The sequence below is a fragment of the Mustela putorius genome, unplaced genomic scaffold, assembly GCF_011764305.1.
Source record: "Mustela putorius furo isolate JIRA1106 unplaced genomic scaffold, ASM1176430v1.1 tig00003869_pilon_pilon_pilon, whole genome shotgun sequence".
Taxonomy (NCBI): Eukaryota; Metazoa; Chordata; class Mammalia; order Carnivora; family Mustelidae; genus Mustela; species Mustela putorius.
The window spans coordinates 15,192,460-15,205,402 of NW_025422021.1; the positions used below are offsets into that span (position 1 = coordinate 15,192,460).

Here is a 12,943-nt window from a genome sequence, read left to right on the forward strand (position 1 = left end):
ATTTCTCTTTTTGTCATCATTTCACTTATTTATTTAATCAACTTTATTGAAAGGCTGCTGGACCCTAGCAATAGTAATATGGAAATAACTAATGATCAGACTTTCTTTCAAGGAGTAATAGTATTTGTAAAGAAATAACTACAATATAGGGCAATGAGTATAATAGTAATGGAAGTAGCTACATATTTACTGGTAACACAGTGAGAGTTCTTAATTTTGCTATTCTTTAGTGGGTAGGAAGTGGAGAATATCAAAGAACAGTTCACGAAAGAAGTGATACTTCAACTTGATATTAAAACAATCTAAGGAATTTGTCAGAGGAAGAAAGCTTTGAGGTAATAGTCACCCCTAGTAATTATTTTAGCTTTACTATTTAACACTTTCCATTACATTTTTTTTAGCAGATTTATGCTCCTTTTGCTATAAGCTGTCTCTGCTATATCCTGGAAATTGATACAATGTAAATTAAAATTAACTGTTAAATATTTATAGTGTTTAAATATACAGAAGAAAGAAAAGATACAATCCCTTTATTTTCAAATGTGTGGTCTTTTTGAAAAACAAAGGAATCTGTCATGCTTATCTATTTTTACAGAATGAATTTTTTCTTTTTCACAAGGGTGGTGGGAAAACACTGATACCTCTTAAATTTTTCTGCTAGCACCTGTGATTATAACTAATTTTACATTCACAAAGAACAAATGCTTTCTATTATTAAGTGTCCAATCCTTATAGTACAATATCTAGTATTTAGAGGAAGAAGTGGCAAATACCTGTGTATTTGAATAAATTATATAATGTATTTTAAATTATTCTATGAATCCTAAAAGTTGGGCCTGATCTTGCTTTCATTTTGCAATGTAATGCAAATTGTTCATCATTTGACTTTCTTTTTTCTGACCAGGATATCATTATTTTCTGGAGGGTGTTTTGGATGCACTACTATGTGGAAATAGCTCTGATGCAGGGTAAGCCAATAATTTGTATGTGCTTGTGTATGTGTATACTTTATTAATACTTATTTGTTATAATTAATATTAATTCTAAAGTAAGGGATTATTCAAAGATTAGGCAAACTTTTATGCTTCATAAAACAAGGAATAATACTTTTACTTTAATGCTGTGTCCCTTAGAGTAGTGTATGTGAGCTAGAAGGCAACTCTAGAGGCTTCATAATAGGGAAAATGAACTAGAGTGTGCTAAAATGCTAATTATCAACAGAAAATAGTTTTGTAAAATATTACTAAAAGTACTACGCATTTTTTTAATGATGACATCAAGAGATAAGTAAAACTATGTTATGTCAAAAGCTGGGAAATATGTTACTTATTTATCATGCTTCTATCCCTTGAGATAACTTCTATCCCTTAAAGTAGCCAATTTTCCTGGGTAGACAGTGTTATAAGTATAGCATGCTATGAAAATAAAAAGTTAGCAGAACTTCTTGTAATACTATCTTTTGTCCCTTCTATAGTCAATGTCCAGAAGGATATGTGTGTGTGAAAGCTGGTAGAAATCCTAATTATGGCTATACAAGCTTCGACACTTTCAGTTGGGCTTTTTTGTCTCTGTTTCGACTGATGACTCAGGACTTCTGGGAAAATCTGTACCAACTGGTGAGAATCTGAGGAGATACACCACATTTATGCAGAAGCATATAAGAAAATCATCTTCGTTATGAAATCCAGATCACAGTATTATATAGTAAAAGGAATGGAAATTGAAATTAGGAGATTTGAATTCCTTTATCCTATTGATTATAACACACAGTAATCATGGTGATGACAGGGCTAGCAATTCTCTCTCATTTCCTTTTGGCCCAAAACCTATTTTCCACCCTCTTCAAACACAGTTCTTTTCAATTACAAGTACATCTTCCCCTCTGCTCCTCTGCCCCATCTGTACCCTCAGGTAGCAGGAGATGAAAATCAATAAGCAGACATAGAAAGATAACTTTGATGTCTTCCGTAACTTTTACCACAGGCTCAGATCTTTGATGAAATCTTCATTGTATTTTATTTGATTCTATTTTATTCTTGGTGAGTCCAAGAATTCCCTCCTAGAGGTCAAAATGTGAATGCATGAGTTAAGAGAAAAGGAAGAGGAAGAGGATAAAGAAACAAAGAGGTAGAAGGGGGTGTGACCATCATAATTATTATTTATGTTGGAGTCCTACATGACACACAAGTAAGTTGAAAGTTGAAGCCACTAGTTCATGAAGTGATATTCAAAAAATAATTTTAATGATCTCATTTTCAGACATTACGTGCTGCTGGAAAAACATACATGATTTTTTTTGTGCTGGTCATTTTCTTGGGCTCATTCTATCTGATAAATTTGATCTTGGCTGTGGTGGCCATGGCCTATGAGGAACAGAATCAGGCCACCTTGGAAGAGGCAGAACAGAAAGAGGCTGAATTTCAGCAGATGCTCGAACAGCTTAAAAAGCAACAAGAGGCAGCTCAGGTAAATTCACCAAATCAAATATGTCCTGTCTCATGGTACAAATCTTTTTTTATTGTTTCAGTTGTTATAAAAATACCTGAGCGAAAGTGAGAGACGGATAATTGTTTGACTCTACTTAAGAGAAGCTGGTAGTATGAAAGATTAGTAATTATTTCTATATATTGATCATCTATAGATCATTTAGTTTAATTTTTCTAACATGTCTGCAATATTGACCACAGTGGAACTCTCTCATGCCTTTTTAATGTTTTAAGGTTTTTATAACTAAAGGGGGAATCGGATTTTAAATCTTCTCAAGTGAAAAACTTACAGAATGGGCATACTGGCATTAAGAGAAAATTGTAAGAAGCCATCTTTTCTCAGAAAAAAGTATTGGTTGTCATATAAAAAGATGTTCATCTGGCTTTTAAAAGATAGTCTATCCTGTTCTTTAACCAAAATATATTGGCCTTCAATATGATTGTTTACTTGCCTTTCATATATAATAAATAAGGAAGTGATGAAGTATTATAATGTTCTGTAACAAAGCAGTATCCAACAGGCATATGAAAGTCACCAATTTTATGGAGAACAGGTGACCTATGGATTGTTTGTTCTTATAGAGAGGTGTTGGTACTCATCGTACAATAAAATGCCTGTCTTATCACTTTCATCTTTCCTCATGCTTTCCGCTCAGTATACAAACACAAGAGTCTACTTTAGAATAAAGTTGTTTGGGGAGTATTACTTTATTGGCAAGAGTCCCTATATTGAGGGTACTTTGAGAACAATATTAATGATCCAAAAGTGCCAACTGAGTACCCTTACAAGCTACGATCAAAAACATTGTTCTCATGTGTCCAGCAAGAACCAGTGCTGAGCTAAAGAAGCTGGAGATGGTATTTGGAGAAAGGAATGTCTTGTTTTGCTTAGTAGAAACTGTTGACTGCCCTTTCTCCAGTCTTCTGGATTATGGAGGGGCAAGGAAGGGATTTGATCATCTTCCATAAATTTGATTGATAACATTTTGGCAGCCTGGTTTCAATAACTAGGAAGAGGACCTCACCTTTTTATCATGTTTCTCCTACCTTGAGATATGACCGCAATTAAGTCATTTAGCTTTTCTTCCATGCTACAGTTTCTTTTTCAGAGAAAAGAAGATAGTGTTAATTAAATACCAATTTTTAGAGTAAATCAAATCCCCCCAAATAATATAAGTTTATGTTCTTGTTGATGCTTTATTGATCCTTTTGAATATGTGGTCTTTGCAGTGTAATATAAACACAATAAACGTTAGCACAGATAAAACCACATTAACCCTGAAAGTCTTCATTAAACAGAAAGAGGGGAAAATCCCATTTGTACTTGCAGAGTTTCTTCTATGGACCATCAGCTTGAGTCAGCTAAATGTGTTTTTTTTTTTTTTAATGTGCTAAAAATACTTGAGCTTAAAAAGATAAAGTCTCCAATGCCGCACTAAAACCATTTCTCCTTAATGTAGCAGGCAGCAGCTGTCACTGCCTCAGAGCATTCCAGAGAACCTAGTGCCACTGGGGGGCTCTCTGACAGCTCATCTGAAGCCTCCAAGTTGAGCTCCAAGAGTGCTAAGGAAAGAAGAAATCGGAGAAAGAAAAGGAAACAGAAAGAGCAGTCTGGTGGGGAAGAGAAGGATGAGGATGAGTTCCATAAGTCTGAATCTGAAGACAGCATCAGGAGAAAAGGGTTTCGCTTCTCCATAGAAGGGAACCGATTGACGTATGAAAAGAGGTACTCCTCCCCACACCAGGTATGGTACCTCGGAGTTAAAGGATGCATGGATGGAAATCAGAACACTGAAGAGAGGGGGAGAATTAAATCAGATTTATGAATTGTCATCAACTGAATTGACTGCTATGTCTATTATATTTAAACCTAACTTTCTTCACATAGCTATGAGAAAATTTGACTCGACATATATGTAAGCCTGTGGCTTTCTATAGTTGGGGTCACACTGGGTTGGAATTCAGAAGACCTGGATTCTCATCTTGACACTATCTGCTGATACCTTTTGAAACTAATGACATTTATACTTTCTGCTCCTCAGCCTCCTTAATGAAAATAATAACAAACCAAACAAAAAATGTGCGTAAGGGACTGGCTGATCGATAACTTCTTTTGGTTATTTTATGTGGTGTTTTTTTGTTTTGCTTTGTTTTGTTTTGTTTTTTCACCTAACTTCTTTATAAACCAGCATGTGTGCTTCTGAAAATATCAGGTGTGATATACATTACCAAAAAACGCATTACTCTGAATTTCAGAAGTCCGTGCCTTACAGATGAAATAATGATAATAATGAAAGTAAACTGATTTTAGGAAGATGGCCTAAAACAATTTGTGAAACGTGTTGAGATTCCTTGAAAGAAAAGAGCGGGAAGAACAAATGTGTCCTTGTGAAGGTCATGCTGCCAATGTTTATTGAATGTTGATGGTGTTCATAGTATGTGCTAAGGATATTTCCTTTTGAATGCGAAAAATGGTGATTTCAGGTTTTGGGGTTTTTATTTTTTTTTAAGTAACTTTAAGTTGTGATCTATCTTCCCATTCATAATCTCAAGGACTAGAAGTCTTCTCTTATAAAACCGATTTAATTTGAGCACATAAAATGAGAATGTTAATCAAAAGGAATGGATCACATTCTCTTATGAATACTGAAATCACCTTCAACTTAATCTTGCAAAATTAAAAGCATATTTCAAATGGCTATATTAATATGATTATACTTTTTTTGGTTTCAAACTTTTAGTCTTTGTTGAGCATCCGTGGCTCCCTATTTTCTCCAAGGCGAAATAGCAGAACAAGCCTTTTCAGCTTTAGAGGGCGAGCAAAAGATGTGGGATCGGAGAATGACTTTGCTGATGATGAGCACAGCACCTTTGAGGATAACGAGAGCCGGAGAGACTCCTTGTTTGTGCCCCGACGACATGGAGAACGGCGCAACAGTAACCTGAGTCAGACCAGTAGGTCTTCCCGGATGCTGGCAGTGTTTCCAGCAAATGGGAAGATGCACAGCACTGTGGATTGCAATGGTGTGGTGTCCTTGGTTGGTGGACCTTCAGTTCCTACATCGCCTGTTGGACAGCTTCTGCCAGAGGTGATAATAGATAAGCCAGCTACTGATGACAATGTAAGGAAGTTTTAAATAGTTCAGGCATGGCTGGCCCATTATTGCTGCACCAGCCAGTGTTTCTACAGAATGGAACCCTTTGAGAATGATTCCTGGTTGGTCAAGCTGTGAATGCACCTGCATCTTGTAATACCTTTAATAGACTAACCAACTAAAGCTTAAGGCCTCAACACTCCCTTGCATAACACCGAATGCATTTACTTACGAAACGTGCTAAGAATAAATTAGACACAATAATAAATTGCTGCCTCCACTTGGAGGATTTGCTATATACCCATGCTGAGCTTAGATAGCAAGACATCCTCTAAAGCTTTGATATTAAAGTAAATGAATGATTCCTCTGTTCAAGTATAAAGGGTGTATAATAAATCTTTCCAACAGATTCTTCACTGTAGCTCTGCCTTATTTTAGAAGATTTTCAAGAACACTGTGCCTACATAGATAGCTTCATTGTTATCTTAAAATTTCCAGTATTCACACATGTCTTTCTGAAAAAAAAAATGCTGATATAAGTCTTCTTAAAATGAACCTAAGTGAGGAGACATAAATTAATTGTTAACACAGACAGATAAAAAATTGTCTGTACAAACATGTGTTACGTGTTTGTGGATGTATACGAGGATGAGGAATTTCTGAACACAGGCTGCCTCTTATTAGATGGGTAACTCACTTGGAAATATATCAGCATGATGAGGCATGACGAAGTCAGAATTAGATGACTTATTGCTTTGGTACCCTGGATGAAACTGTTGTCCATGCAGCATGTGTGTGTTTCTCACATACAGTTTGTGTTGTCAATGACCATCTATGTCTTGTGTACAGAAAATGAGATGGTGGCTACCTGTGTTGTAATCATTTGTATTTCTTGAAAAATAAATGCCTACCTTCTCAAAATAAAATGCCTGACCACGTGTATGACTTTTCAGGTTGTTTGTTGTATATGATCAGTTCAGAAATGAGGCGAACTGTTCAATATGTCTCTCAAGAGACTTATTAACTGTACCAAAATGACATCACGTCTCATAAAATTATGTAATTAGAAGGCTAAAAAAACTCAGTTTTTGCTGTATGACTAAATGGTTGACAGTTTGGATATTCCAGGTTAATGATACAATAAGTCAGCAATATCTGCCATCACCAACTAAATATGAAAGTGCACGATGCATGTGTTTCATGAGATTCACTGTGTCACACTTGGTTCTTTTCTTAGCGTATTGCTCAAGATAATCATTTAATACATTAGCATTTTCTTTATAGGGAACAACCACTGAGACTGAGATGAGGAAGAGAAGGTCAAGTTCTTTCCATGTTTCCATGGATTTTCTAGAAGATCCTTCCCAAAGGCAACGAGCAATGAGTATAGCCAGCATTTTAACAAATACAGTAGAAGGTTTGTTACACATTCCATTTCCATTCAATTATTTTCATCAAGCTTATATTGTCTCACTTGAAACAAATATCTCTATTTGTAAATTGAAAACAAGACATTCTAAACAGAATATAATCTTATTTAAGAGTTAGTATTTGTTATAGTATACTCATATAGTCTAGGAGCTTTTTTAAAAAGATTACTTAAGCACAATGATATTGGAAATCTAAAGATTGTTTTCCTGTGTGTGACAATTCCTTGGAAATGCAGAATAAAGGATTTCTGTTAGGTTTGCTAATCTCATTAGTCATAGTGACCCTCTCTTCTGTTCCTTTTAGCTTAGAACTTCAACATCATTCTAAATACTCTCAAGATTGGAGGGAAGAAGTGGGTCATTTCACAGAAGAAAACAAAAAATTTTTAAAGATTTTATTTATTTGTTTGACAGAGAGAGAGCATGAGAGATAGCAAGAGAGGGAACTTAAGCATGGGGAGTGGGAGAGGGAGAAGCAGGCTTCCCGCTGAGCAGGGAGTCTGATGTGGGGCTCGATCCCAGGACCCTGGGATCATGACCTTAGCTGAAGGCAGATCCTTAATGGACTGAGCCACCCAGGTGCCCCAAGAAAACAAATTTAAAGATGATTCTTGACTCATATTCATTCCTATCTTATCTCTTGTTGCTTTAGGTTGACAGTTTAGACAGATATTAGCATAAGATTGCACACAGTATCTACATTTCTGCATCCCGTGTTCCTATTGAAACTTCATCTAAAAGACCATTCACTTCAGGCCAAGTGCTGAGCCATATTGTCAATGCATATGAGAAAAATACTATTCTGTGCTATCTCTATGTGTATGTTAACAAAATACCTTCAGGTGTCTAAAGAATAAATTCTATAGCTTTTTTTTTTTTTAAGTACAAAAGAGATTGATTCTTTAGCAAATAAAAATGTGTTGACTACTGAAAAACAAGTCTAGTGCATCTGAGATAAATACATGTGTGTATGAAAATATATCTTTTGGTGGTTCTTTTTTTTTTTTTTTTTTAATTTAGAACTTGAAGAATCCAGACAGAAATGCCCACCCTGTTGGTATAAATTTTCCAACATATTCTTAATCTGGGACTGTTCACCATATTGGTTAAAAGTGAAACATATTGTCAACCTGGTTGTGATGGACCCGTTTGTTGACCTGGCCATCACCATCTGCATTGTCTTAAATACTCTTTTCATGGCCATGGAGCACTATCCAATGACAGAACATTTCAATAATGTGCTTACAGTAGGAAACTTGGTAAGCATATTGGAAGGTAAATGTGTTCAATCTTTGAATTTTCTGTTTGAGCTTTGCGCAGTGGCAGTATCATAGCCAATGAGGTTTATCCGAGGCGCGATTATTGCTAATTGAATGTTCTGTTTCAGAAACTGTTTCCATTTAATAATAGCTTAAAGCACTCTTTCTACCACCGGGTTCCCAAAAGACAAGAATTATATCTAGCTGGCCACACCCTACTTTTTTGCCCACCATAATGGCCCTTTATGTCAAAGCATAAACTGAGAAAGACAGCAATAAGCATAGGCCTAGAATACTACTGGAAAAGTCAATATTGATATTTATAATTTTTTCAAGATGCAGAAGCAATTTAAGGACACGCTTTTTGAAATGATATTAGCGCAGCTATTCCCTAGCTGATGAAGGCTTAAAAAGGGGAGGGGGTAAGATCTTTTTATTTTGCTTAATCATCATCATTATAAGCAAAAATATAACAACTCAAAAACGTGTTCAGCTTTTCCACTTCCAAGATCTAAGTAGGATATGTGTTGTTTTATCCATCTCTTCTATATCAAAACCATCAAATATTGAAAACCTGCAGTCCATTTTGTGTTTTATTTGATTAGTGAGGCCATTTTTGGTAAAGACTGTCACCTAAATCCTCCTCTTCTGTGCTTAAAAAACATGAATTATTAAAGTGTTTGTCAGTTGACTCAATTTAGGAATACTAGCTTTTATTTGCTGAAAGAAAGAGGACTTTAAAGGAATGTATGGATTTTTCATAGTATTTGTTTTGAGGTTTAAGGTTTTTGATGGTAAAAGGCAAGACATGTAAAGCATCCTGCATTGTAGTATTTACAGTTTTAAAGCTTTGATATTTATACCATGGAAGTAAACTGACTTTTTTCACATGCTTAACAAATTGATAATAGTAACACACATATTATAGTAATAGATATATGTGTATAATAATGATCAGATTTGAGGAAGATGGGAATTTGCTTATAGATAAAATGTTCAGAGGCAAGATGTTGTGAGTACCTGTGCTGCATAAAGTCTGGAGGGACAGGCAGTTTGATGTGATGGAAGTTAAAAATAGATTGGGGCTCAAATCCTAGTTTTGCCATTTTCTAGTTGTATGATGCCAGGCGAGTCACTGGTAAAGTAATGTTTGTATTACCTGCACTAGTGACTCTATAAACTTCTGTGGCAATAAAATGAAATAAAGTAAAGGGGAGCCCTTTTATAAACTATAAATTACTACAGAAATGCATCTAGTAACAGATCATTGTGGGGAAATTAGCATAAACATTTTGTTCTATGATGGAATTAAAGTAATTTTGTTTTGATCTTAGGTTTTCACTGGGATCTTTACAGCAGAAATGTTTCTGAAAATTATTGCCATGGATCCTTACTATTATTTCCAAGAAGGCTGGAATATCTTTGATGGGTTTATTGTGACGCTTAGCCTGGTAGAACTTGGCCTTGCCAATGTGGAAGGATTATCCGTTCTCCGTTCATTCCGACTGGTAAAAAAACAAACAAACAAAAACCCCAGCAACAGAAACAAAACCTGTCCAACAAGCAGGGCTCTTATTTACTACTCTCATGGGTTTTACTACACAACTATTTACATTTTAAACTTTTGTGTAACATTTGCATCATCAAAACTATCCCTGAATGAAAAAAAAATTATCTCCACTTATTTAGAAAAAAACATTATTTAAAATAATAAGTGAAGTTTAATATATAATAAGTTGCCATTGTTACTAACTATTGTTTCTAGAGATGACTACAGTTAATATTTCTGGATTCAAGAAAATATTTTTAATAAAAATATATCACATTTTAATAGTAACTTAAAAATATAAACAGTCCTTTGTATGGCAAATGGTGATCAGAGCCAAGGTGGGCATGCAGAAAATTCCTTATTGGACCTCTGGAAAATATGCTCCTTGCCTAAATCAGAGGAGAAAAATATGTAGGATTACTTACCATGACCACTGATTTAAATATATGTCTTTGCAAATCAGGGAAATAACTATAGGTGTGAGAAATCTCCAAATTTTCATACAGGCGTCTAGCTATCTCAATGGTCCAAAGGAGTATTAATGAATAATAAACACTTGTCTCTTCCTATAGCAGGGGCTCTATATGATGTCACTTTGCATGCTATTTACAAACAAGTAACTTTTCAACAGAGATTATTGTGATTTGATGCTAATATTAGTGTCAGGTCTGGCATGCCTTAGAACCACATTCGCAAAACAAATGAAGGACAGTTGGACCCCAAGTAATCTCAAAAAATTCACACTTAGGGAAAACAATCTACCTGGTTAAAATATGGAAGAATGAGATTCTTCCTAGGGGGTCCAAAAATTAGCCATGAGCCTGAGTGGGTTCAAGGACAGGACAGATATTGTAAGAGATTCAATATTAATCATGATCAATATATGAAAAGATCATAATAATATATATATATTTTTTATTTTCCAGCTCCGAGTTTTCAAGTTGGCAAAATCTTGGCCAACATTAAATATGCTAATAAAGATCATCGGCAATTCAGTGGGGGCTCTGGGTAACCTCACCTTGGTGTTGGCCATCATCGTCTTCATTTTTGCCGTGGTCGGCATGCAGCTGTTTGGTAAAAGCTACAAAGATTGTGTCTGTAAGATCTCCACCAGCTGTGAGCTCCCACGCTGGCACATGAATGACTTCTTCCACTCCTTCCTGATTGTGTTCCGTGTGCTGTGTGGAGAGTGGATAGAAACCATGTGGGACTGTATGGAAGTCGCTGGTCAAGCCATGTGCCTTACTGTCTTCATGATGGTCATGGTGATTGGAAACTTGGTGGTGTGTACCCATTTAAGATATGTAATTCAGAAATAGATTAAAAGTATAACAGAATGGTGACCATTTTGTCCAAAACAAAAACTAGGATTAATAATTTATGAAGTGTCTAGCTTTACATATGCATAGGGTCTCACACAGCGATATAGTAGTGACCCTACAGTTTTTATATTCAAATCAACCTTGTCAGTCATTTCATCACATTTAGTAATGCATTTTAATAGAAAATTAAAGACAGGCCTAGAAGAATATACTGGGAATATTTTACAAATGCAGAGAAAAGGGAGGGAGAACTGAAAAACTTTTTAAAGAAAGCTTAATCTTACTTGTCAGTATAGGACTGAAGGGTGGTGTCTTTTAAGTGTTCATAGTGATTTTTCCATTTCCCTGCCTCTTCATGGCATATAGCGTTCAATCACTCTAGGTCATGTGGCAGGTGTGTTAGCCAACTTATGTTAGTCAATTCTCTAATGGTTCTCAGTCAAATAAGGGTGGGCTAATGATGCCTGAGATTACCCAAATGGAGTAACTGATCAATTCTTCTCTCCCTTAAGTTTAAAACATGAAGTACTATTTACAGTATAGAAAAAATTTAGTACCTTCCAAAAGATACATATATTAAGTGTCAGTCTTATGGAAATATTAGAGATTATTTATAAACAGTTCTCCTAATTAATCAATAGTGGAGTATAAGAGATATAATAGGTTAAGAAAATAAGTGTTAATGCCTATGTTAAGATACCGATTCTTGTTCTGGATCACAATGATTTGTTTTAATTAATATCTAACTCAACATCTCCGTTTATCAAAAGAGAAACAATAGAATATATTTAAGTGCATAATGGCAAACATCAATGATTTTTAAGGTTAGAACTTTTATACGGTACATATTTCAATATGTTTTCTTATAATCATACACTTTTAAACATAGCAAAACCTTAGATGAACTCATTCGACTCCTTCATTCTGTAAGTGGGAGAATCTGAGACCCACAGAAATCATGTCTTTGCCCAAGGTTGTCGAGTGTAGTAGCTCCTGAGCCAGATCACAAATTCAGATTGTCCAGCTTCTAATCACTGTGCTCTGGTGTTTCTTTCTTACCTAGTTGTTAGAACTTAGAGTTTCCTCTACACTTCAAGGAGTGAGTGATCTCAATCTGCTCTTCTTTACATTGGGGTAAGATTATAATCATGTCTGTCCTATTTTTAAGGTCCTGAACCTCTTTCTGGCCTTGCTTCTGAGCTCATTTAGTGCAGACAATCTTGCAGCCACGGATGATGATAATGAAATGAACAATCTCCAAATAGCCGTGGACAGGATGCACAAGGGAGTAGCTTATGTGAAGAGAAAAATATACGAATTTATTCAACAATCCTTTGTTAGAAAACAGAAGATTTTAGATGAAATTAAACCACTTGATGATCTAAACAATAAAAAAGACAGTTGTATGTCCAATCATACAACAGAAATTGGAAAAGATCTTGACTATCTTAAAGATGTGAATGGAACCACAAGTGGAATAGGAACCGGCAGCAGTGTTGAAAAATACATTATTGATGAAAGTGATTACATGTCATTCATAAACAATCCCAGTCTTACTGTGACTGTACCAATTGCTGTAGGAGAATCTGACTTTGAAAATTTAAACACAGAGGACTTCAGTAGTGAATCAGATCTGGAAGAAAGCAAAGAGGTAAGATTTTATAATGTGAGTAGACAGAAATTTATATGTATATACATGTATTATTACTTGCATATAAATATATACATATTTATATAAATATATACATGTTTTATCTTGTTAGCTAAATCTGATTTGTGTAATGAGTCAGGGAGAGAAAGAG

General features: G+C 35.1%; 1 protein-coding gene and 1 pseudogene across 6 annotated transcripts in view; both read left to right on the forward strand.

The window, feature by feature from the left end:
• Window positions 1-12,943, forward strand: part of LOC101685844 (sodium channel protein type 1 subunit alpha) — a 142,322-nt gene that overhangs the window by 79,746 nt on the left and 49,633 nt on the right. For 4 of the 6 annotated variants that reach the window (XM_004743995.3, XM_004744001.3, XM_045066691.1 and 1 more), the window contains exons 8-17: window positions 905-968; window positions 1,475-1,616; window positions 2,260-2,466; window positions 3,947-4,231; window positions 5,228-5,608; window positions 6,866-6,998; window positions 8,032-8,270; window positions 9,605-9,778; window positions 10,746-11,102; window positions 12,310-12,792. In XM_004743995.3, coding sequence (XP_004744052.1) covers window positions 905-968; window positions 1,475-1,616; window positions 2,260-2,466; window positions 3,947-4,231; window positions 5,228-5,608; window positions 6,866-6,998; window positions 8,032-8,270; window positions 9,605-9,778; window positions 10,746-11,102; window positions 12,310-12,792 — 2,465 coding nt within the window. The remainder of the gene's footprint in view (window positions 1-904; window positions 969-1,474; window positions 1,617-2,259; window positions 2,467-3,946; window positions 4,232-5,227; window positions 5,609-6,865; window positions 6,999-8,031; window positions 8,271-9,604; window positions 9,779-10,745; window positions 11,103-12,309; window positions 12,793-12,943) is intronic. The other 2 variants (XM_004743998.3, XM_004743997.3) reach the window with 2 other exon arrangements.
• Window positions 8,320-8,448, forward strand: LOC123388029 (annotated as a pseudogene).